General features: G+C 49.0%; 1 protein-coding gene across 2 annotated transcripts; it reads right to left on the bottom strand.

The window, feature by feature from the left end:
• Nucleotides 1-881: 881 nt before the first annotated feature.
• On the bottom strand, nt 882-25,782 carry ATAD3A (ATPase family AAA domain containing 3A). Of its 2 annotated transcripts, none has more exons than XM_084274656.1 (16): nt 25,670-25,782; nt 25,124-25,200; nt 24,589-24,690; nt 23,213-23,272; nt 22,814-22,883; nt 21,218-21,383; nt 20,441-20,510; nt 17,030-17,185; nt 16,755-16,811; nt 15,662-15,787; nt 14,948-15,072; nt 12,843-12,894; nt 12,193-12,263; nt 9,350-9,517; nt 8,657-8,765; nt 882-1,297 (listed from the first exon to the last, which is right to left on the bottom strand). In XM_084274656.1, the coding sequence occupies exons 2-16, from the start codon at nt 25,166-25,168 to the stop codon at nt 1,118-1,120; spliced, it is 1,557 nt and encodes a 518-aa protein (XP_084130782.1). In that variant the 5' UTR covers nt 25,169-25,200; nt 25,670-25,782; the 3' UTR covers nt 882-1,117. The 2 variants fall into 2 exon arrangements, with proteins under 2 accessions (XP_084130782.1, XP_084130783.1); XM_084274657.1 differs by lacking the exon at nt 882-1,297 and adding an exon at nt 5,812-5,933 and having other exon boundaries at nt 25,670-25,768.
• Between the last annotated feature and the right edge of the window lie 360 nt (nt 25,783-26,142).

Raw genomic sequence — 26,142 nt, 5'->3', positions numbered from 1 at the left:
AGCAGCCAACAAGCCCCACTCACATCTCTCCAGCCCTTGCTGGACAGCAATACCCCAGACAGACTGCCTGAGCCTGGCCTGCTCACCTCCTTAAAAGGGCAGCTGAGGTACTGTGAGGGAAAACAAAACCCTATGGCTGCTGTCAGAGTAGCTGCAGCAGCAAGTCCCTGGCTGCAGAAAGCAAAGCAGTGTGAGCTGTATCACTAGATCAGACCCCAGGAAGCAGCAGTTTCCTCAGCAGCATCTGCAGGGCCACCTAGGACCCTGAGCAGTGTTTGAGACTCCACTGCAATTCACACAACCTGCTTGTGATCCAGGAAGCACATCCAGCTATTTTACACTGCTACACTGGAGGGGAATGAAAGCTCCCAGGCATGCAAGGAGTCATGCTCCAGAGGTCTTAGTCCCTTGCAGTGCATCCTGCAGCCTGGATCTACAGCCAAACTCCAGGAGACTCACAGAGAAGACAAGTCAGCAGCGGGACACCAGCAGGTGTAGCCACATCACAAAGAAAGGCCAGGGCTTATCAGCCAACCCACCCCACAGCCCTAACTCCTACCCAGCATGGGCCCCAATTTCAGCAGGTGCAGCTGTGAACCACAGCAAACACCCCCCTGAGCAGAGAGGCTGTGAAAGGGTGGTGAGGAGAGAGCAAGGAGTGATGCCACGCAGGGACGTGAGGAGGTATGGCATGGGCAGGCTCTGGGGAAAGAGAGGAGAAATCACTCTGCTGGAGCTTCAGCCCTGCCAGCTGAAACATGTGGGAGCAGCCAGCTTGCACAGGCCTGGGGATCCCACCCCAGAACAGCATCAAATACCTGAGCAGGATCTGGAGTTGGGGCATCTCTAGCAGGACAGGCCACACAGACTAACACTGCCAGTGGTGTTCCAGCAAGGGCATCCTTTAATACGCTTGCTTCTGCCTTATTTAAACCATCTTGTTTCTGGTGCACTCTAAAAACATGAAATCAAGGGCAGGGTGAGGCAGTACCTCTCCCCTGCACCAACGGACACGTTATTCTCAGCACATGACTCCGCCACACATCTGCCCACAGACCCTCCCAGCGTGGGGCCATGCCCACCCCCTCCACATGCTGCTCTGATGCCTGCAGCCTTCTCACACCGGTGTTCCTTTGGGGAAAGGCAGGAGCGGGTTTCTGTCAGCCCCTCTGCTTGCTTCTGCACCCTCTGTCTTCAGCCACTCCATCTTCTGCTTGTGCTGCTGCACAGCATCAGCCACCCGGGCGTCGATCATGGCCTCTGTGAGAACACCGTCCTCTGAGGCGTAAGCTGCAGCCTGGAGAGGCAAAGGCAGAAGCAGCAGGAGTTAGTGATGCCATTCCTAGGGACAGAGGAGATCTGAGACTGGTCCCTCTCTCCTGTTTCCTTCTCCAAGCAGGTTTGTCCCCACACTACCCAGCACAACATCCCACCTGGTTCTGTGTCACAGCAAGCTGGTGTATTGCCATCAGAAGGCTCTTCCTCGGTGCAGCTGCATCAACTGCCCGAGCACAGAGGAACATTCACAGCTACACTGGCACCTCTGCCTCTGAGCTACTGACAAGCACCTTGGCCTACCTGCCCCTGGATTTCCTGGGAGGCAGGCTCTTTGCACTGGGCAGAGACAAGGCCCCTGGCTCAGGATGCTGCAGTGCCAGCGTGGTCAGGCTGCAGGCACGCTTGGCTTGCTCAAACTTCCTCTCCTGCTTTAAAAGTGCTGCAGGTAAGAAGCCAGTAAGGTACAGAGTAATGGGTGCATATGGTGAATCACTCCATCCAAGACAACACAAAGCATTTTAAACTCACAGGGGAGCTAACATCAGTGCTAGGGTGAGCATGGGCACCTCTCAAACGAGGTCTGGTGTGCACTGATGTTGCTTTCAGCTGGGAATCTCCCCTGCATCACCTGGGGGCTGTGTCAGCTCCCACCCCCGCTCATCAGCCTGTAGGACCTGCCCTCATCTCCCTCCCCTCATACCCCAGCTCCCACCTCTCCAATTCTGTCTGGTAAATTAACACTTGGTCCTGTTGCTACCTCAACAGGCAGTGTGAGTCTGATGACCTTGCAGGAAGGTTCACAACTTACTGCCATCCTTGCTGAACAGCCCACAGTATTTCCAGTGGTGGCTTCAGGGAGACAGGACTGCACCCCATTGACAGTCCCAAAAGGACTGTCAGTTTTGTCCAGAGGCATGGGACAGCTGGGACTCCACTGCTGGACCCTGCAGTGACAACACAAGCAGCCAGAGCCTCCGAGGAAGGGAAGGATGCTTACGCTGGTAGCTGTACCCATCTCCAAGGTAACAAAGCAACTCCAAGCTACAGATTTCTAATTCTGGTTCCTCTCTATGCAGTACATCCTCAGTGCTGTGGTGCCTTAACAGCTATGGGAGCCAGGGAGCTTGAAGGACACCAGGGAGGAACATCAGGGCAGGACTCAGTCACTCATCAGGGTGGGACCCTCTCCAGCTTCTCACATCCGTGCTGCCTGTCCCAAATCACCCCAAACTTTGGCCACATCTCTCTCCTTCCACAGAGCTGTCACACTGTGGGCTGTCACCCACCAACCCTTCTGCCTCCAGAGCATTCCCTGAGATCCCTGGTAGGAATGCCAGCTGTGGCTTTCACGACAGGCTGAAGCTCGCTGTGAAGGTGTTAGGCACAGCCTCCATCAGTCATTAATGGTGCAAAACAATTAGACCAGCAACAACACCTACTGCAAATGCACCACAAAGAAATGACAGTTTCACTATTCTCTGGAGCCACCATCCAATGATGGGGACAGAAGACAGAGCCCAGGGAAGCCACTCACTGGTCAGTACTGTCACAGCACTGTCTAGCCCAGGACAGCAGGTGACACCTATCACATCACTGCCACCTCACTGAGGAGAACTGTTACTTCAAGAAATGAGCACAAGGTTATCCAAGCTGGTTTTCAGCCTCCTCCAGTCTCTCCCCAGCTCCTTCTGCACAGCCCTTTGTGGGGAGCTGCTTAGATCACAAGGGACTCACTCCACAAGCCACTTGTGTAGCCACAGAGCTGGCAGGTGCTGGTTTGTACCAGAAGCAGCAGCAAAACATCTGCCCAGCACAAACCTTCCCCATAATCCTTCCTTAAGGCAGGAGCCAGGAGTCAGGCTAATGGTAACACCTGAAGTTAGGAGTACACACTGGCCACAGGCAAGGGGCACAGAGAAACAGGCCTGCAAACAGAGAAGGCACACGTGCCAAGGCAGCTGTCCTGTGTGCAGAGCAGGAGGCATCCTGCACACCAGGCAGCCACTCCCCACCTCCACCCAGCCCAGCACCGTGTTCCCCAGCCTGGCTGCTGCCCCAAGGACTCCTAACCCATCACAACACAACCTGCCTGCTCTCACTGCTGAAGAGGAGCAGGGTGGGAAGGCTCTGCCCAGCTGAAGCCTCCTCTGACTCATCCCCACAACCACCCCACCATTTTACTTTATATTATTTTTTATCATTCTATTTTTTTATACTTTTCTATTATTTCATCTTTATTATTTTCCATTCTTTTATCTTTTTATCATTTTCTATTCTTTCATTTTATTTTCCAGGCCACAACTGGGCACTTGAACCTAAAAGGAGGCAGCAACAGCTCCACAGCCAGGAGCATTCAGTGGCTTCGAACGGGAGTCAGCGCTTTCCTGGGATGCAGGTTATATTCCTCCACAGCAGAGAGACGATGCCTTCCCTGCCTCCCCTCCTCCCCACCGCTGCACAGCCCATACATTCAGCTGTGGAAACTCCTGGGAAGCTGTGCAGTTCATGCTCTGTTGATTTTCTCAATGACTTTCTATTTATAGAAAGCCTCAGGCCCTGGCTGTCAAGAAAGCAAATGGGAGAAGCAGCTGTCCCTTCTGGGAGTAGCTTGCACACACACACACACAAATGGCACTGTGCTTCATTTATATTCATACCTCTGCCTTCTGCCTGGACAGATTTTTAACCCATTTTCTCCATCACAACTATTCCTGTTTGATAAACTCAAATCCAGCCATGAAATTACCTGGAAAAACAAAGTACCTGGGGGGTGAAGCAGAGGAATGGAGCCCAGATGACCAGTCCCAGCCTGGATGACCTAATCTTTCACTTCAGCCAAGAGCCATGGTTTATTTTAGCCTGGGCAGACAAATCTGTACCCTTTGAATCACATCTCTAATGAAAACAGCCTGCTCCAAGAAAGAAACCAACCCCAAACCATCCCCCCCCTCCCTGCTTGCTTGCTTACGTCCTTCAGCTCAGACCATTATAGAAACATTAAATTCTCCCCATAACCTGACCAGGCAGCTGATTTTTGATTATTACTATCAATTTTTAAATATAAACAAGGTTCAGGGAGCAAAAAGGCATTGATGTCAGTGGCACAAAAGGCAGGGAAATGGCAGGAAGATCACCTCTATCATTAACACCCAGACATAAAACTCCCAGGAACGCTTTTGGTGTTGCCAAAACCAGAGGTTACAGCTTGGAATAGTGGAAGGTTGCTTGTTTATGACATTTTATCTAAAGCACATCAGTGGGGTTAAGTGCAGGTGCTGGAAGGTCTGCATTGTTTGCTATAAACAGAGCTGAAGGGAATTTCTGCACATGTAAATGTGTCTGTATTTGTAAAGGATTAAATATGGGGAGTGGAAGAGCACAAGGACAAAAGGGAATTCTCAGTCTTCTGCAGAGAGATTAAAATGGATTTCTAGTGTGCAGGCTGTTCACCATGCCAGCCAGGCACATTGGTCCCAGTGCTGGAGGTGACTCCCTGTGCCCTCCTGGTGAATTCAGGGCAGTCACAGAACTGTGGGGGCTGGAGGGGACCTCAAGGGATCATCGAGTCCAGACACAGACTGAAGCAACAGCCAATTCCAACTTCATGGAAGGGACACACAGTCCATTTCCAACCCAGCCTCCAGTGGAATTAAGCCTGTGAGAGCTGCAGCTATTGCTCAGGCTTCAAGCTTAACTGAGATGTTCTTGGTAAAAGCAGTATTAGAGGACTCAAGAGACATCTTCATGGGAAACAACTCTGCAGCTATGGGGCAGCAGAGGGGCCATGTGCTGTGAGCTGACAGCGATCATGTCTTCTCCTCCTACTACTTCACAAGTTCACTTTCCCCCAAACCACCTCAGGTTCAGTTCTGGCCATGAGAGATGGCCCCATGCAAGTGAAATGGAGCTGATAAGGATCCCAACATCTCAACTCCATCAAGCCTGTGCATTCTCCCTGTTTCCTCCAGGGCTTCTGCACATCTAGGAACCCAAACAGCAGCAACACACACTCCTCCCTGCCTCCCCTGTGCTACCTGTGCTTCGTGGGTGATGTGATTAGGTTTCAGCACACTGAGGTTAGGACTAGAATTGCAAACAACAAGGTTTCAGGCAGCCTGAGGTAGCAGGACAGACAGAGTAACACTTCACCACAGATTAAGCCTGCCATCCTGCTTCCTTGGCATTCATCTTTGCTGTCCAGACACTGGTTGAGGTTTTATTCCAAGACTTGTCTGCAGAGGTACAATGGGTGCAGACAGCAACGCTGCAAATGACTGCTGGAGGAATAAACTAATTAAGAAAGAGATGTATACAAAGCTGGAGGTGAAATGTGGATCAGTTCCAAGTCACATAAAGACACAACACAAAAGAGCTGAAAACAAAAGGCAAACAAAACCGCTCCCACCCAGGTCTGTACCCCAGCACTCACAACCAGCAGCTCTCACTCAGGCTCTGTGCTGTAATTTTCCCAAGAACAGTCAATTTTATTTATTTATTAACCAAAGGCCTCAAGCACACTGTATTTCAGCAGCTGTTGTGATGAGCCTATCTAGAAAAGCACTGGAAGCTTAAACATCTCAAGCCATAGTTGTTTCAAGTCTCCTTTGAGGGCTTCTAAAGAGCATGGGGCTCAACATCTGGTGTTCACCAGCTCCCTAAGGTCAAGAAGCAGAACTGTTAGGAGAGGTACCTTGTTCCACCCTTCTCTTGGCTCTTCCTGCCCTTCATCTTCTCAACTTGAACATTATCTGAAACTCCTCCTGCCTGTGTTAACTTGACATAATGCTTCAGGTGGAGGGGGAAAGCAACTGCAAGCAGGGAGCTGAGTGGGAAGTCCAGACATTCACCTTAACTAGTCACAGAAGAGGCTCCCTAAGTGCTGAAATCCTTCTGCAGCTTCCTTAGAGCTCCCCACATCCAAGGCCAGCCTGGATGGGGCCCTGAGCAACCTTGTGTAGCTCCAGGCCTGGAGGTTGGTGTCCCTGCCTGTGGCAGGGGGTTGGAGTTCTGTGATCCTTGGGGTCCCTCCCAACCCAGACCAGTCTGGGATCAGTGTAGCACTATGTACCAGTTCTCAAAACTCAGAGGTGCTGCTGGCATCAAGTTATTGCCCACATCAGTGATCTTTGGCATGCAGCATCTTGAACCACGAAGTTAGTCACGCAGGAGTTTAACAGGCCAAGAGCTCAAGAGCTAAACAGTCCTGTCTGCAGCACAGAGCCACCTTACAGCTGCAGCACTCAGCCAGGGAAAGCCTGGCAGACACTGTGAGCCAGTTCTGCTGGTTCAGAGCCCCTGCCCAACCTGATCCCAGCCCTGATGTGCCAGGGCAGCAGTGTAGCTATGCAGCTAACCAGCCCTGCCCAGCTATTTCTAGTTCAGATCAGCACCCTGACCCAGTTCAGGGCACAGCCAGCCAGGCCATGGAGCACAGTGGAAAGGATGGCAGCAAGGCAGGCACGAGGCAGGGCTACCTCTGCCAGACCTGCCTGTCAAACCACAGCCATAACCCTTCCCTGCTAGGAGACAGCACTGTTCTCAGCTACAAAGCCCCCTGATAATGAGCTCCCTGTTAGCACTGACCCAGGCCCCACAATACCCACACCGTTCAGGAGATCAGCGTGGGTTAAGAGCACTTAACACTCCTGCTTACAGAGGCTTTTAGCCACAGCTACTGAAGTGCCATACCCATAATATTTACATAGGCAAAACCAAAGGCTTAACGAGCTTTAGTCACTTACAGCTCCAAATTCCTTCACCCAGGGACTGAAAAGGAACCCAAGGCAGCACTTCGGATCACCAGCAGCTCTGGCAGGCAGCTCCTGAGCCTTCAGCACAAAACCCAACCTCTCTGGGATGCCTTCACACACCTGCTAAGCCTGTGCTATTTTAACACTGACCCTTTCTTGATCAACAAGGGCCAAGAGATGAATCCCTGTTCCAGAACACCACCAACTTCGAGTCTGACACAGATGAAGCGTCTTGAAGCTTCTACATCAAAGCAATTCACCTCTTTGTGCCCACCCTCTTCTGCATCTCTCTGCCTTTGCCTACTTTCTGGCAGCAGAGGGGAACATAACCTCCTGCTGCAGATTTACACAGGACCCTGTTAATGGTTCTGCTGCTCTGAGGTTCATTTTAAGAAGCAATCAGGGCAACACAGTAAGGAATTAGTCACCTTCACCTTTCCTTTCCTTCAAGATCACTTAAAGGATAAATGATAAAAGCTGAGGTCATTCCTGGGGAGCAACATGCTAGGAAATAAGGGGTGATAAAAAGCAAAGCTGATGAAAAGTGAGAATCATTTATCACACCTTCTTATTACAGGAAATGCCTGGCAGCAAAACCTGTCACATACACAGGTAAGGGGGGGCTCTTCTAAATCAAAGAGAGAGACATTTTATGACAATTAGTGGTCTGCTTTCTCTCCCACATCACCATCACTCAGTTTAAGACAAACACCCCTTGTTTCAAAGCAGAAGCCCACAAAAAGCACAGCTGGGCTTGAAAAAAATGAAGACACGATCTACTGCAGAAGGCAGAATGGGCCAAGATTCTGGTCTTTCCTTCAAGCTGTCAGCTCTCCAGAATAGTGTTTGAATAAATCCTAATTGGACAGCATGGCAACCCACCTAAAAATCCATCAATACACACTAGTTCTCTCTGATCCTCAAATACTTGTCAAGCATCTCACTAAGCTTCTTGACTGAGCTGGTAACAACAGTGATCTGGTTTGTTTTCAGGCAGTTAGAGAACAGAAAGAAATGAAAACCAAATAAAGCTCTATATACATTTTCAGGTGGCAGCACACGTTTTGCTGTGTGCTTCCATGATACAGAATTCACATCATAAAATTATCCAGCTGCATGTTAAACATACAAAGGAAAATAAGGACTAAGAGCACTCCAATGGCTGCTTTGGACCTCAGCTCATGACTACTGCAGCTAAACAGATTAGAAGGGATAAGTACTTTCTGTACCTGAAGAGGCCATCGCCCCTGTGCAAGGAGCAGTACCTCGTCTTTCCAGCTGCCTTTTCCAGTTTCAGTGTCCCTACACTGTCATACCCACACATCACTTCATCAGGCATCTCCTCTCCATGGCTTGTTGGGCTGGAACACAAGTATTGGCCAGCACGATTTCCCAAACCCATTCAGATGTCACTTGCTTCCTTACAGTTATAAAAACTGTTCCTATTTATGTGATGAGGAATTATGCTGACAGTCTGTGCCCACCCTTGAGCCTGCAGTGTTCCAGTGCTACCATATGGACAGAGGGAAACATCCAAAGCCAGACAAGATCTGAGACTCCACCATCAAACACTCAAACCTTCCAGGAAGGGAAAGCAAACCAAGCCTGGTGCTTAAAGCCCTACTTACCTGCCATGCCACAGCAAGCTGAGAGATCTCTCTGCCAGACATGCCCTCTGTCAGCCTGGCAATCTCTGAGCACTTCTTCCCATAGTCAAACTGGGCCAGCTTCAACCGTCTGCAGAGAGGAAACCAAGGGTTAGTTTAGATGTCAGGACACGTCAGTCACAGGACAGGACAGGAGGGTGAGGGAGTCACAGGAAGGCTTTGTGAAGAGCAACACTTAGTGAAATCAGAGACCAGCTCGGATCAATCTGTAGAAAGACCCAGACTAAGTACAAGAGCTGTTCTCCTGGGCCCAGAAAGCCCCATTTTGTGGCACAAAGAAATGTGCATACCTGGATTAATACCAAAGTGCAAGACTGCACAGCACACAAGGAAACCAGGCACTTGGTCTGATTTGTCTCTTGAATCAAAGACAAGTGCTTGGATATGAGGGGTTCCAACAGCGTTCCTACTTGAATTATTGCCTCTGGTGCAGAACCTGGTCTCCTAAATTTTAAGGGCACAAGAAACCACGGCATGAATTCCTAGGATGGCACCTCATCCCACAACAGGAGGGATCTCCCCAACCCTTATCTCTGCTACTGGTTTAAAGTGGTTTAATAGACAGTGTGACAGAACACACAGAAAAGGAGATGAAGAAAAACAATACAAGGAAGAGAATCCTCCAGGGTGGGAGAGCTGTGCATGGACACTCACTGCTTGCCCTCTGTGGCTGGCTTCAGGACATGCCTGTCAAAGTACATTCTGACCAGGCGCTCGCGCTCCTCCAGCTGGGGCAGGTGGAAGTTCACCATTTCGTCTATCCGGTCATTGATCGCCCAGTCGAACTGCTCGGGCTGGTTGCTTGCTAAAACAAGCATAAACCTGGAAGTACATGGAAAAAAAACAGAGGAAAGACTGAAAACTCCATACAAATAAAAACCAATGAACCAGGCTGAACATGGGGAACTGCCAGGGCCAATATCAAAGAGGTTTCATCATCTGACACGTCTGAAGATTCCGTAGGAACAGCATCTCAAGGGACATACTGAAAGGCAGCTGCAGTTTCAGCAATCTAGAACTGAAATACATGTAACTCTGTGCTCAGCCCTCCCCAGTCTGTCCCTGCATCACTTTACCCACAAGCTCCCTCAAGTTAGGCACATCACGTTTAGGAGTGCAGCCTCCCAGGGACCTCTAGATCTGAAACCCTGAACAAGGCTGCACAACATGGAGAGATGTTCTCCAGCAAGTAGGTATCTCCAGTTTAAATCCCAGTTTGGGAACTGACTTCAAGGTGCTAAGTGCACCCTAGAATCACAAGGGGGCTCAGTCCTGCTCTGAAGGGAAGAATGGGAGCCAAACTGCAAGCCAACAGCACCACTGATCCTCAGCCAGCTCAGAGGCGCAGAGCACCGAGCGACTCATCCCATGGGAATAAGGGGATGGTACAGGTATGTCAGCTTCCAGGTCTTGACTCTCCCCCTCCACTTTGAAGCCAGAAGCCCTTTCTTTTGATTGGTAGTGACACTTCCTCCCCATGCCAATTCTGCTTTAACTGATGTTACCAGCTCAACAGTGCATTCTAATCTGAAAGGGGCTTTAACCACAGCTCTGGGAATACTCATGCTCTCACAGTCTATTCAAATCCCAGTCTACAGGGGGCTGTGTTCTTTGCTGTCATCTCTGAAGACAATTTTGCCAACTTTAGAGCCACACAGGCACGAAACTGTCCCTTTTCTACCAGCAAGGGTTCCCCCAAATCCCTGCAGAAACACAGCTTGGATAAAGGCTTGACACACAGCCTCATATCCAGGCCCTGCCCATTTCTGCTGTGAAAACGATACAAATGAGCAAGAGGTGCAGGCACAATCAGCAAGAAGATGAACAAAGTTCTCTGGGAAGCTTAACCCAGCAACTCACAACACTTAATGCTTATGTATGTTGGTGAAAAGTCACTGGTGAGGTGACAGTAGTCCTCAGGGTCTCACCAGAGCAGCTAGATTTGCACACACTATTAGGCTTGTTCAGGTGAACTCTCCTCTATGGATACTGGACAGTGTAGAAGCCAAGAGCAGTGAACAAATGATGAGGACAGGTTCAGTGTCCTGGAATGGCTCACAGGTTAAATTAAGGTTTAAATTCAGCATCTGACAAAACAAGGGCTGAACTGTTCAGAGTGGAGACACAGCACCCACCACCATCACCACACAAGCATGCCCAGAGCTCTGCTAAGGCAGCTGAACAGCAGGGGAAAGAACCAGCCCCTTACCACCCCCTGCCAGCCACTGCCTTGCAGTGCAATTCTAAATCGGGTCACAGCCATAACCACTAGATACACAGCCATTAGTCATTACAAGTCAGAGAAGGGCCATTTCCTGGACAAAGAGGGAACTATCTAAAGCTAAAACATACTCACTATTGTTCTTAAGAGTTCTGCAGTTCCACCTAAACATCTTTATCATCTTTGCAGGTACAGGGCAAAATACGTTTCTAGAGATCACTGAGGAGCTCAGAACAACAACAGTTTTCACCTTGGAAGTGAAGTTTAACAAGCAAAGTTTCTACACATACATGAAAAGAAATAATCAAAGATTATTTGAAAGAAGTGGAGGGAAGGTCACCTCTTGCTACGGTGGCAGCCAGGAGATGGCTCTTGTTAAACTCAGCAGTGCTCTGCAGGACGCTACCGTGACGCAGTGAGCACCACTGGATTGGCAATGAGCATTCACACACACACCCCCCTGGCAGCTCAGCCCTGCCATCATCTGTGTTCAGCAAATCAGCAGCCACAAAGGAAACTGCCCTGGGATTCCTGTCTGTGCAATGGTGCTCACACACACCCTGAGCAGGCAGCTCGTGCAAGAGAAACGAGGTCAGATTTAAACTCCTCTGCCTCCAAGTTTCAAATCCACTCCTGCTGCACACATGCACAGCAAGGAAAGAGGCCACCAAAGCACCAGAGAGGAACAGCAGCTCAAACAGGCAGCAGGCAAAGCATTTTTGAAGAGATTATGAAGCATGCAGCCAGTATCAGCCCTGCATTCTCATCTGTGATACTGATACTCATGGGCCAAATACTGTTCCTGTTTAAACAACAGTAACTGATCAAGAAAGAGAACGTACTCATTAAGACAATCAAGATGTTCACATACCACCCCCCTGTTTCAGGAAAGAATCTCCCTACAGTGCTGGAAGGGAGCCACACACAGTGTTGAGGACATCTGAAAGGGAACATACCATATGCAGGGGAAGTGCTGTCCTGAAAGGCAGTTCAAGATCCCTTTTGCACATTTGCTAAGGTGAGCCAAACACAGCCCCTTTTGACAAGCACTGATCTCTGCCCTGTGTACAGCCCTTCTGAGTTCCAATTTCCAGGTCCCAGGGAAAGATAAATGAGGAGCAAGCTACATTCAGCATATAAACTCAAAGGGGGATATTCTATGCAGACTTTTTTCAGGTCCTTAGTAGCAGAGACCAGACAGTTCCAGCTATGATTTGCACACAACAGACCCTTTACAGACTTTCAACTGCTGTAAAGGCTGAAACTGGACACTTACTTGTTGCTGTGCTGCCCTGTTCTGTGCAGGAATGCATTTAAAGTTGCTCTGAGATCTTCACTGATTTTCTCCTGCAAAGATGAAATGCAAAGGAAGGTCAACTGCTTGGGGACCTAAGACAGCTCAGAGCTTTAAGAAGCATCAGTGACAAATTTAGTTCTGTCATTGTCAAGTATTTGCATTACAGCAGAATCCAAAGCACTGGAATACTTTGGGGAAAAGGGTCAATTTATATGCCCAGAAAACAGGTTACACATTAAAAAGCATCGTTAACATACTGAAATGCAGTTCTGTTAGGAAAACCTCCCAAGATTAGTATCTGATGGGACAAAACCCACACCCTGCAGGGTAAACAACCTTCTCTCTTTTTCAAAATCTGTCTCTTTCTTTCCTATTGCCCAGTCACCTGCAAACCCTCCACAAAGATGCTGTCACCCATCGTTTGCAGGAGGAGTTCTCAAGTCAGTCTTGAGATGCTCTTTCCATCCTGCTGCAAGACACCAAGTCCTTGTCCCTGCATCACTCAGGTGAGGGGTGAGGCACCTGCCAGCTTTAATCTTCTGCCTGTTGAAGCTAGCTAACCAGGTTAAACAAGGTGGCTGCTGGCTGGCTGGCTGCAGCACACAGGTAACAGACAATGAAGTACTCACTGTTGCCCTCTTCCTCAGAAACGCATCCGCTTCATCCACGAAGAGCAAGAGGCTGTAAAAGGAAAGCACTACACAGTAACAGGAGACAGGTAAGCAAGGCTCAAACAGCTCAAGGACTCTCCTGTCCCACTACCAGGCACCCCTAACTGTGAGCAGGTGTAAACCCAAAGGACTACACACACAAACTCATTTCTAAGGTAAGCTCCAGCAGCACTTCCATCGCTGCTGGGGTGGGCCAAGTATATGCAAAGAAAGCTGGAGACAGCTTAGGCCATAAATCTGACTCCAGATCTCTCCTGTGTAGAGAAACGTGCACAAGGGTACAAGGCAGATACATGAGAATCTTGAGGACAACAGCATCTTCCTGCCATTTTAACCTTGCAGCATTCTGAAAACCTGAAGCCAGAGGCCTCCCCTGCACTTTGTTACTTTGTAGGGTTTTTCCTTTCCAAACCACACTAGCAAGAACAGAATGGCTTTGCTACCTGTGGAGAAGTGACTTAACATCAATGAATAATTCACAAAAATAAATTCACTTATAACCCAAGGGGAGAGCTCTTCCCCTGAGACAAAGCATACAGAGATGTTTATCAATAACACAACCACGATGCTCATAAAGCTGTCACAGCTTGTGTTACCTTCTTGCCCAGCTTCTCAACCAGCTTTCTTTCAAGGCATTTCAGGGCCTATCAACATCTTTTACTCAACTCCAGTTTTTTTTCTGAAAACACTCTGAGCTATGGTCTCTGCAGAGAAGTGTCTTCTATCATAACAGTTTCCAGCAACACAGTGCTAACAGCTAATGTTGTTGGAAGTCCAGAGTAAAATCTGCCTAAATACTTCAGTGTTACTGGAGGTCAGAATCTTGATCTGTATGGAGACATGTAAGATTGGATCAAGACTTAAGATGGCTCTCTGAAGTGTGTGAAGCTCAAATGCACAGAAGGTTTTAATCAGGATGAAGAATAAACTCAGACCTGGGCAGCACTGTGAAAGGGAATTCTTTAGTGGAAACACCCAGCAGTCTTCCTCCAGTCAGAGTATCCTTCCAGCTTCCTTCTCAAAGCTCACTTAAATCCTTATACTTTTCCCTCTATAGCTCCTCTTAGAGAGTTTAAATCCTTTGGTCATTTATTCTGCAGGTTTTTGTGTTGGAGGGTTTTTTAAAAGGGGAAATAGAAACATTTAGATGATGAATGCAACAAGGATTAAAACAGACACTGCAAGATAATGTCCATCTAAAGCAATCTGAGAACACATAAATCACTGGTTAGCCACATTTACAGAAGACTTGCAATCAAATCAGTACAAAAACCCCAAACTGACACCTACTGCAAGTCCTCTATTGAATTTTAATACCCTGGCTGGACAAGCAACGTCTCAGCCACCTCTAGACTGCAAAAATCCATTTACACTAGTGTGAACAAATTACCTACATACTCATACAAACCCAGGGAGCTGCCATGTAACACCAACAGGAATGCTTTTCTGAGGATTACAGTTTGCTTTTATAGGTGACTGAAAGAGCACAGCAGTTTGTGACTTTTACACCTGTCTAACATCAATGCCTTCAGACTGTGCCCCCTCAGCCTCTTCTAGTTCTTTAATATGCTGCTTCTGCTTGACACTCAGGAATGAACTAGAAGCCAGATCCAAACAGTACCATAGTTTAAAATAGGAGTGACTGCAACAATGAATATAATATTTAGTGTGTAATCTCCTAGTTGCACCCTAGTAGAGTCCTCTAACTGTTGTCAAAAAACTAATCACTCTGAAAGGCATGTGTCCCAGCCTTGAAGGGAGCAGTATCTCTCCACCTGCCCAGTGAGATCAGTGAAGAGTCAACCTGTGAGTGAGCTGGAAAATGTGCATTAAATGGGAAGGGTTTGAGGGAGCAGAAAAGCAAAAGCTTTTAGCCTTTCCAGTATTTCTAAGGAGAAATCATCCATTCTAGGAAAACTTTAGATGGTTTGCCTGGTCAGCATCTCCTCACCTGTGCAAGACCCATTCAGTAAGTACAGGGATCAGGAGTCTGGACTGCGTCACTGTGGCAGGTTTCTTTAAGCAGGAAACCAGATTCAGGACTCAGAGGAACCTCCACTTACCCTCTCCTGCTGGTGTTGGCCCAGTCGAAGAGTTTATGCATGGCAGTAACTCCTTCCCGCCCCATGGGGGCAACATCGCCACCCGTCATGATGGCATAGTCCATGCCCGAGTGCACAGCTAGTTTCTGGAAGGAAGCAGAGGAGTGAGTTCAGCACTCTCTTCCCTTGCAAGTCCAGAGAAGACAAGGTGAGAAGTCAAAATAGCTTAGTTTTATCAGCATGATGATTTGCAGAGGGTTAAGTATGCTCTTAGAGGAGAGGATGCTTCTTTAGTCACTCTGGGGCAGCTTTCAGCACTGATCTGAACAGGAATGAAAGATGCCCACAAAATCCATCCTGGTAGCACACTCCCCATGAAACCCTACCTATCTCTTTCCTGCTCTGGGATTAGTAAGTGACAGCAGGAAAGACCCTATTTTGATAAGTGCACAAAATGAAGAGAGGTGGGAATGAGATGGCAGGCTGGTGTTGTGATTTCACAAGTCCCAGTCACCAGGAACCTTTCCCAGATGGAAGGGCTCTTCTGCCTACGCTCAGCACTAGAATCCAAGTGACTGCACTAATTTAGAGTCAAAGCAGGCTGGATGTCCTTCCCTGCCTCCCCACCAGACACACAAGAACACAAAGTTTATGCAATACTACAGCAACAGACTTTAGACTACAGAGGGTGTTTAGACCCTGACAGAGGGTGTCAGAACCCTGGCAGAGTTTTACCTTGGCAAAGAGTGTCTTTCCAGTGCCAGGGGGACCATACATGAGAATATTCCTGTACAGACTTTTGTTCTTTTTTGTATTTCTTGTTGCTATGGCAATGTCTCTCACACGTGCTTCTAACTGTGGCTGCAAGAAAAGGGTTAAACTTAAGAAACAGAAAATACCAAGGGACTTGTATCTATCAGCTTCACAGATCAGTCCCAGCAAGTAGGCAGCACTCTGAGTTTCAAGCTTCTAAGCCCTAACTTCAGCTGCTTAGTACTTCAGACCAGGGTGATTCCCCTTCATGGTCAGGGTTTACTCAAAGTTCTCTCCACTTGCCTACTATTCTTTTACAAGAAGCAGTAGCTGTGTGGGAAGCAGTGCAGTAACTGCTCACACCCAAGCACCCACTTCCTACTGGATGGACTGGGAGGGATATGTCAACACACAAGCAGCTCTCTGCAGTATCAAGTCATAAACAGTCACAGAATCATTGAAGTATCATAGAATGGTTTCAGTTGGAAAAGACCTTCAAGATCATCTAGTCCAACCATCTGTCCAGCCCTACAAGGTCCAACACTAGACCATGGCATGTTCACACTTACCTCTCCACGTGCAGAGGTACTGGCAGAAAGCTATTTCTGCAGCAGTATTTTCTCTCAGCAGCCTCAAGAAGCACTTAAATTTGCCTAATATCCAGGAATCCAATTCAGAAGCAAACGTACAGAACTTAAGAACCATTCACAAGGTAGGAAAACATCTACACTGCTCCAGCTTTTTGGCCTACAAAAAGATCTAGGTTCAAGTAAATCCTTAACAGATGAGACAAGAGGAACTCCATATATTTATATGGTGGCTACAGAAAAACTGGAGCAGAGCAAGGACTGAACTAAGACTTCCCACTGCTTTATACAGAGAAAGAAAGGTTACCAGAGTATTTAATGCATGGCACACTGCACACAGGAGCTTATTTATAGTCTCAGTGCCCCAAGGGTGCTATGACTCCAGAATTATTGGAAATGTAGCTTTTGAAGTGCATGTAAGGAAACAGTTCTTATTTAGATTCCAAATTCACCCTTCACAGACCAAGACAGCAAAACAGAGTACTCACACTGAGAACAACTCCTTCAAGGGCATCCTGAGCCTTGCTGGTAAGACGCTTACCAACCTAGAGAGGACAAATTCAATCACTGAGATGTAGAAATCAACCACAGTTCTGACAACTCTCCTGGACCAAAGGTTGTAAAATCAGCCCACCTATGCTATCTCTTACTAGTACCTTTATTCAGAGGCCCATGGAGAGAACTCCTTGCCAGACACAAAAGCTGCAAGAGGAGTTTTGCATCTCATGTCTGAGTGCAAGACAAACCCAAAGCTGAACTTTACCTTGAGAGGATGCTTCAGTGCCTCCAGCACAGTAATGCGAGAGGTCTCCCTCACCAGGGAGGGTTTGCCCAAACGCGCCTCTACGTATCGCCCCGCGACTGCTGTGGCATTCCTGGCAGAGTAAACGCCCACTGCCAACAGGGTTAAGCCTGCCACCTGCAAAGGGAAGAGGGGAGGATTAGGAAAAACACTTGGCAAAGCAGTGCTATTGTGTGTGGCATGCCCTGTGGTGGGGAATTAAGATTCAGGACAAACGCTGACCAAGGGGGGGTTGTGTTTGGGTGCTGCTTTATCCCTGTTCAGACAGTCAAGCTCTCACACTCTCTATTCACAGCCTGTTCTGGGCTCTTGCAGTGTGAAAGGCAGAGGAAGCAAAGGGAATGCATGTCAGTCATGTATCCAGAAGCATGCACTCTCTGCTCAAAATGCACGTGGCTTTTCAGACCTTTCTCTGAGCAGAGTATGCATTAACACAAGAACCACCAGGCTTTGCTATGAAGCACAGTACACACAGCACAGGATCTCCCAAAACACTGAAGCTTTCTTCCAGTATTATCAACAGAAGTGCACTGGGAAAGTGGCATGGTTTGTTGGGGATCTTTTTCAGGTATTCTGTGCAGGGGGTTAAGAATAAGCCCACAGCTAGGTGCTGTCTGCCAGACTGCTCCTCGCTGCACAAGAGCGTGTATGCTGAACTAAAGGTGCCAAGACAAAGCCACCAAGGCAGTACACAATGGGGCAGGAGGGGAAGATTGTCTGGGGTACACCTGCTGAAAACGAGCAGTCATGCCAGACCCAACAGCAAAACAGGTCCTCAAGTGGAGCTTCAGAGCTAAAACACCCCAGGAATTACCACCACTTGTTAGACACTGTCCATTCAGGGACTGCAGAACACAAGACGTTCCCATCAGTTTGACAGTTAAGCAGAGACACTCCAGACTCCTCTGTGGTCTATGGGTGCTGCCTGGTTCAGCACTGTGCTGGCTGATATGAAACCAAGAGCCCCACAGGCAGCTCTTCCCACCATAGCTAGCAGTCAGAACAGATGAGCTGTGCTGACAATGCCAAAGACACTCCAGGAGGTTGCCAAGAATAACATTTCAGGACAGGATTTGAAGGCAAGACTTCACAGAAGTCTTTACATGTATACAACTGGTTCCTTAATCTGCAGACTGACAGCACCCATAACTTCTGCAAAAGTTTCACAAAACAAAGCACACAAGATCAGCCTCCAGTTCCACCTGCTCCTACGTGTGCAAGTGAGTCAGTTGATCTGCCAAAAGTCCTATTCACCTGCAAGGGAACAAGGGGGGGTACTTTCCAACAGAGGTGTTTGGGAAGAGGCCAACTGTTCCACACAGTTCTGAGAGCAGCTCATCAGTTGTGTTCAGCTTACAGCTCGATGCCAGTAACTCATGGCAGAGGTAAAAGAGCAAGTGGCTGCTTTTAAAGCAAGCAGGCTTCTATTGCAAGTACAGAGCGAGGTCAAAAGCCTCAAGGACAAGGATGGCATTGTTCAGTAAACCATGAGACACCATTTGTTCAGTTTCTCTCTGCTTAAATGCAGGACATCACCTTTGCTTTGGCTGGAAACATGAATGGCTCAGAACCACGAGTTCTGAGATGCAAAGGATGAGACCATCCCCACACTTGATTCATGTCAGTTTACAGGGGTTTTCAATCACAAAAGACTCTCCACCTTTTTGGCAGCCTCCCTCTAAATACAAGGTGCTGTGACAAACAGTCTCACACACTCTTACACCATCTGCTTCAGCAAGGTTGGTATATCAGATCCATCCAGGCAGAGGTAAGGATCTCAGACTTCTGGACTTTGCTGATGTTGGTGTTACAATACACAGAGAACTACAGCCTTCAGACTGACAGCTTTGGATCTAAACAGGAACAGTGTTCACATTCACAGAACCACCTAATTCTAGGAATCAGTCTGATTATTGTGCTTAGCTGTGTAACATGAAATACTTAACAAAGGAATGAATCTCTGAGTGATAAACAAAGCTAATTCCACCAAAAAAACCCAACACCACCCCCCAAAAACTTTTAAACATAACCTTTGGGTTGCATGTAGGTAGGAGAAGAGCAGCCCTTACAGTAGGAAGGGGCAGGCTGAAAATCCAGGGCCAATTTAGAGTAACCCTAAAATAACCAGCTAATTCTTACCTTACAGTCATTTTTCAAAGCAACAGAAAATACATGTTCCAGCTGTGTTATCTCATCTCCAAAAATATATGATCTTTTTTAAGTTAAATGCCCCAAATTCACAGGACAAGAGCTCATCAGGAGCAAAAATGACCATAATGCAGACAACCAGTATCTGGGTCAAGATAATAAAGCAGCTAAAAGCACCAAGCACCAATCTGCAAGAGGCTTGAATACTGCAGGCATTCCAGGTACAGCCCACAGATGACAAAAGGATCCCCTAAAAGCATCTCTTGCTCTCCCCAGCACACTCAAGCTAAGTGCCTTTTGTATCAGCCTGTGTGGCTAAAACCAGAGGGTGGAGCAGATGGTGGTGACTGACAAAGCAAAATGTCTGTTTTTAACAAGCCATGCTGCTAAAAATACATCTTCAGGGCAATGTTTTGGTGTAGGCAGTACATTGAGAAACAACTTTATGTCCATAAAAAGCCACTGCCATGCTCTTTTGTCCTGGGAAAAGATGCTGGTCCAGCTTTTAATCAACTTAGCACACGTAACAGTTCTCCAAGGGCTCTCTAAGGCTACATCAAAATTAGATTTAAAGCTGAGAGATAAGCAGCAAAGTGAGTTTAGACCTTGTCCTGCAAGGTGTTGAAGTTCCAGAGACCAGGAGGGCTCCTTTATAGAAGAAACTGGTACCCTCAGACTCTGATCACAGAGGGCTGACAGTGCTAATTACCCACGATGACAGCAGGAGGCAAGTTCTTGGCAGCTAACTCAGTGGGAAGAAGCTGCAGCTCAGTAACAGAGCACAGGCAAAAGGGGAACAACAAAAGATTTCTCTGTGATCTTACAATCATGCATCTTAATATTATAATTTAAACAAACTACACTTTTGTGATGCATCTCTCCTACTGTTTTCAGGGGGGAAGTGTTGCCAGAAACTTTACTGCAAGGGTTACACATCTCCAAGATACTCCCTAATATTCTAAAAAGACATTTTAGTTGGCAGGTTAACTGTGAACATAGAAAAAGAACTGAGGATGGGGAAAATGGGGACTAGCTCTCTGTTCCCAGAGCCCACCACTGGCAGAGGTCCCGTAACAGCAGCACTAGAAGTTTCATAATGCACTGAAAATCGAAGCATCCAATTCCCAGCACGGTGTACAGTTTGTAACTGTATCAGAGCAAGGAGCTAACACACATTCACAGACAGATTCTTCTGGAAGGTACTGATAGGTGTCACGATCCTACCGTGGCTGTAACTTTATCCCAGTCTGTTACGAAGGCACGGAATCCTTCCCCAAAGAGCATCCCGGCTGTCCTGTGGTAAGCAAACATCAAGGCACTCAGGAGAAGAGAAAGGGATTCCAAAGACTAAAGTGAAACAAGTTACAAGGTAACTTTATGCTATATAATGATCTTCAGAACCAGCCAAGGCTAACTGAGGGGTTGCTGGGGAACCAAAACATGAACAAACATGACAAATACATTTACAATCCCCTGATGTCTTCACCTGATCCAGGATTAAACCCAGGAAAGCTTTTGGCATTAAGATAATATCAATTTCTTTAATACATTATTGGTGCTGAACTGTCACAAAAGGCATTTAATCCTAAAGCTTTTTAAATTCAAAATCTCAAAGGACCTGACTGTACCAAATCACAAATCTCACAGTCCACCCCCCTGGAGACAACCTGATGCCTCTGGGGCATCTGTTCAGAAACTGAAAGAACTCTGAGGGCTTTCAGAGTCCTTGAATTTCAATCTCAGTGAAGAAGGCTTGAAGCAATCTGTTAGAGAAACCATATAAAATTCACAGATCTGTGACCAGTCCCTTTGGATTGGCTCAGATCACGATGGGGCGAGACCAGGGGAGGAGGTTTCTCGTCAGCCCAGTTCCTGTTGTTCCGAGCAGAAGAGCCGACACACGAACTCCTCCTGTCCCTTGGAGGAGCACAGCACAGTCCTACACGTCAGGGCTGTGCAGAAACAGCACGGCAACCCCATGGCCTCCTGGCTCACACGTACTTGAGGGACTCCAGCACGGTCTGGCGGTGCTCGGCCGCCTTCAAGCGGATCTGCTCCCGAATGATGTCCGCGTTCTCCCGCTCGGCCTTGGCGCGGGCTCGCGCCTCGGCCTCCACACGCAGCATCTCGTTCTTGTGCCTCAGCTCCATCTCTCGCTCCACAGTGGCTTGAAAGAACAAAACAAAGAGTAGGGGACAATCTTTTGGCCCGGCTTAATCACAGGTAGCAGAGAGGTGAGAGAGATGCATGGGTTCATCTTGCCTTCCAGATGCTAACAGCCTCCCCCCAAAGGCAGCCAGAGTACAGGGTTACAGAAGCAGCCAGGGAGTTTCCCCTCTGTGCTCAGAGAGGGATTGCACCCCAAACGGTTGCCCTGCTCCAGATGACGCAGTGCAAGGCAATAATCACCCCTCAGTTCTGGAAGTTGAGTACCAGAAAAACTGATGAGGGCAAACTTTAGTCAGACAGGAGATACACAATAAAGGAAGGAAACCCCACAGTGCTAGGCACTGCTCTTCAACATCACCTCAGAGGGGAAGGGTGGCACACTACAGACAATGAAGGACAACCCTGCACAAGTAAGTACCCAGTGTGACACACGCTGCTGGTACAGAAGAGAAGCAGAGCTGAGTTGCCAGTAAAACACAGTCCCAAACAGGGTTTTGAAGCTTACTTCAGACACACAGGATTGTGACAGACACATCAAGACTGATGCGAATGGAGAATGAATGAGAAACCTACGAGCAACCCAGGAGATGAGGACTTCACAGCCAGCACCTTTCATCTCCAGTGTCACTGCAAGAACTGACTGGACCACCCAGCTACCTGGTCACTGATGCCCATCTCGACACCAGAGTGCTGGACAGCCTGCTTGGGCATGAGTATCTTCGTGCCTCTGAGTAGGTGGATACTACAGGAATAAGATCACCCTCTCCTACAGGGTTTCACCACTGAGCTTTATCACACAGTGGCTACACTACTTCCTGCAAAGATCCCTGCACAGAGCACACTAGATGGCAGCCAGGAGCAGGCAGCATTGCAGCCAGCCTCTGCAGCCCAAGCCAGCCTCCAGCCCTGTTTGTCATGCACAGGTTGCCCAGACTCACTCAAGCTCCACAAACTCAACTGATTCTGCCAATTCCACACAACAAAAAGCAGCAAAGCAAGTTTCAAACCAAAACATCATCTCTCTGCTTGTATTGTCCACAGGAAACAGCAAAAGGAGTCACAGTGACACAGATTCAACCACTCCTCCCAAGAGCTGTTTTGTTTCTCTTCCCTCCCCAAAACTGACTCTATTTTAGATTGTCCCAGTGTAAAATCAGAAATTCAGCTGTTAGATCAGATGCTGACAGTTCCCTGGGAAATCCAAGTACCACAGGGCAGATGTTTAGGAGTGCAGCCACTTCTCCAATTAATCTTGGAAACACTTGGTAGTTTTAGCACCAGTAGGATTCATTCATTACTTGCCAGTATGGCATTAACAGAGAGCACTAATGCAGCATCAACCAATATGGATGAGGAGCCAAAGATCAGCACAGAGAACTCATCTGCCCACCCACTCTTTTGCTAGCTAAAGAAAAATTCCTGGCTTACCACGTCTCATGGCTTCCTGCTTCTGTACAGACTCCTCCTGCTTCCTCAGATTCTCTTCATTAACGAGTTGCTACAGGCAGAGACAACAGAAAATGCATTAAAGTTGTAAGAACCCTGTTGAGTCGGGATTTCTGTAAGTCCTACACATGTTTTCAAGAAGCTAGTGCTTAGGTTGAAGTGCATTCTTCCCCTCCACATCTCCCAGATTCATGCTGTTGATCCCACTCTCCTGGCTGCTTTGTCCCAATTCCTCACCTTTGATTTGCCTGCACATAATACAGATGAAAGCAAGTGTCAGCCCCCTGGCCAGCAGGACAGGGCACAGCTCCAGACCACCACTTTGACCTAAGAAAGCTACGACACAGTCCCCAGCTGGGTCAGAGAGGGAAGCTACCATACCTGCTGCCGCATCTGTTCATCGTAGCGCTGCCTTGCCAACTTGTCCTGGTACTGGGCACGCTTGAAACACAAAGAGGAATATTCAGTATACAAAGACTGGACATTTAAGAGAGAGAACCTAGTCCTGAGGGGGATGAGGTTTGGGAAAAAAACCCCACAAACACACCACATAAATCAAAAAATAATTCTGGGTTTGAATACAAACAGGTCAGAGTTTGGAACAAAATATCCTCAGCCAGCACCAGAAACTCCCATGTGCTGAGAAATCTGTACAGCCTGACTTCATTTTAAGGTATCACAGATATAAAAATAAAGATCAAGTGTTCTTTGGCCCAGAAAAAGAGTCTTACTGGGAAAAGCAGGGTTTTCATGTTCTAGAAGACATTACCCAGAGTGGTGGTTGCAAGCAACAGGACTGGCACTGCTGCCTGTCAGGGAACGCACAGGCAGCAGAACAGCTTGTGAGTTATCTCCTTGATGACTGCACAGCACAGTGCTTCAGAAGGAGATCACAATCCAGGTCACTCTGACTTCAGCTGACAGCCTGTGAGCCACCAGAGTCCCAGAGGTAACTCAGGAACAGAGCAGGTGATTGTGAAGCCTGCTTCCTGAGCCCGCCCTGTGCAAAGTCCAAACTCTGGTGGGATCCAAAGCAACACGTGCCAAACAAGCAGCTTTAGCTATCTACCCAAGACAGTCAGAGTTGACCAACCCCCTGATTTCCTGTGCTCTCAAAGCAAAGAGTCACCACGTGTGAGCTATCAGCATAAAACGCAGCTCACACTTCCCTGATTTCAGCTTTACTGCTGCTTCAGCAGCTCACACTGACACACACCAGAAGGCACCAACACTGGCTCTGGCAGCTCTCACACCTGCATCACTTCTGCTCTTAAGGTATTTTTTCCCTGTCTGACCAACCAAGGTTGGAGGAAGTAGGGGTGCAGGCTGCTTCAGACTGAAATCCATCCAATGTCAGAGATGTTTCATCATCCAGGCTAACACATACACTTGGCAGGTCAGCAGTCTTTGCTCTTTTAAAGACACCAGCTGTTACACAGACAGCACTGCCCACAAAGGTCCTCTAAGAAGACTTCAAAGAACACACAGTAAGAGTAACTGCTACTACCAGTCCCTTTGGAAGCTCAAGAATTTAGTGCCAAAAGTCCAAGACAACAGAGCTGCGTGTAACCACAGATCAAGCTCAACACTGTACAGCCAGAGAAGACAGGCTCAGTCTGTGTGTCGCCTCACACCGTTCCCTGCCCACAGCCCCCTTTCCCCCACCCCTTAAAAGGGGCACATCATGCACTGTTGCCTTCTCCATAAGGGACACAAACAAGGTCTCCCCCCGCTTGGCTTCCCCCTCGTTTCCTTACTGCTTGGTGCTGTTTTGTTTCCTCACTGAGTGTTTTTCTCCTCTCTTCCGCCTGTACCCGTATCTGCTCGTTCTTCAGTTGTTCTATGGCAGCTTCGTATTCCTGTTAAGATACAGGCAGCCATCACCAATGAGCCCAACACCTCACCCTACAGAGACATTAGTGACTGCTCCAAGAAATCCCTCTGTACTCCAAGCTGTATCCAGGGGGTACCTGCAGAGCTGACTGCTGAGGAAGGTAAAATACAGTCAGAAAACATGACAGGTTACAGCTCAGGGCAGAACCCCCTTGTCATTCCCTGGAAACAATGGTGATGTTCTGGGCTTTACAGAACCACTCAGGACACACAAGGTACAAACAAAGCCATGAAACACATCCCAGAAAAGACCAACTCCCCTTACACTCCACCTTTTCTAAGGCAGACAGCTATGATTTGCTGAAGAGCCACAAGCAAAACGTAGCACCCTCTGAAAACAGCCTCCTCCCCACCCCCAACCCTGGCAGCTGCCCGGGGCAGGCTGGCTGTTCAACGTACCTTAAGCTTTGTTTGCTGCTCCAGCTGCAAGGTCTGTTCTTGCATCTGGGCAAGGCTAAGGGCATCTTTTGCATGGCCTGAAACCAAGAGCAGGAAGGAGTTACGAACAGCACAGGGCTCTGCCCAAGTAAGAAAACCCTCTGGTTTGTTCGAGTCAACCCGGAGCTAGCGGGGACTGCCGGGGACGTGCAGCTGGGCCTGCCAGAGGTGGGCAGACAGCCGGCACTGCCGGGGACAGACAGCCGGCACTGCCGGAGATGGACAGACAGCCGGCACTGCCAGGGACCGACAGCCGGCACTGCCAGGGACGGACGGCAGGGACACGGCTCAGGAGCCACCACCTGCGGCCGGCAGCTCTCAGCGCACGCCCTGACCTGCCGCCCCCAGCCCGGCCGTGCCCCAGCGCCGCCCCCTCCCTTCCCGAGCCCCGGAGCAGACGCCCAGAGGCCGCCAACGCCCCGCCCTGGGGGGCCGCGGGCCGCCGGGCTCCGGCGCGGAGCTCCCGCAGGAGCCCCAGCCCCGCCAGCCCCGCCGCGCCTCACGCACGGGACGCGTCCAGCTCCCGCGCCGCCCGCGCCGCCCGCTCCAGGCCCGTGGGGTCGAAGTTGCTCCATTTGTCCTTGGGCGGCTGACGGTCCCCGGCGCCGCCGCCCGCTCCCGCTCCCGCCGCGCCGCCGCCGCCGCCGCCCGGTGCCGGCGGGAGGCTGAGACCGGCCGCGCCCGGCGCCCCGTCCCCGCCGCCCGCGGGGGCCGCGCCGCGGTTCAGCCCGAACAGCCACGACATGACGCCGCCGGCAGCACGCGCGCACGGGCAGGACGCGCCGCTCCCGGCGCGCATGCGCGGGGGCTGCGCAGGGCGGCCTCCCATTGGCCCGGGCGCGGCCGCGGCGAGAGACGTCACCCCGAAACGCCCCCGAACGCCCTCCGGGCTCGGCCGGCCAGCGGAGTCCGGTTGGCTGTGGAGGAGGAGAGTGGGCGGGACCGCCGCGCTGGGGACGGGGAGCCGAGAGGGTCAAACT

This window comes from Gallinula chloropus (genome assembly GCF_964237585.1).
Source record: "Gallinula chloropus genome assembly, chromosome: 23".
NCBI classification, from domain to species: domain Eukaryota; kingdom Metazoa; phylum Chordata; class Aves; order Gruiformes; family Rallidae; genus Gallinula; species Gallinula chloropus.
Note: the sequence above shows the minus strand (reverse complement) of the source record. Positions and strands in the feature narration are given on the sequence as shown.

Coding starts and splice junctions, on each gene's coding strand:
- ATAD3A (XM_084274656.1), bottom strand. CDS start 25,168: ATGCAAGAACAGACCTTGCAGCTGGAGCAGCAAACAAAGCTTAAG. Junction 15,788..16,754: donor TTGAAGGAGTTGTTCTCAGT/GTGAGTACTCTG, acceptor CTTTTCTTGCAG/CCACAGTTAGAAGCACGTGT. Junction 9,518..12,192: donor ACAGGGCAGCACAGCAACAA/GTAAGTGTCCAG, acceptor ATGTACTTCCAG/GTTTATGCTTGTTTTAGCAA.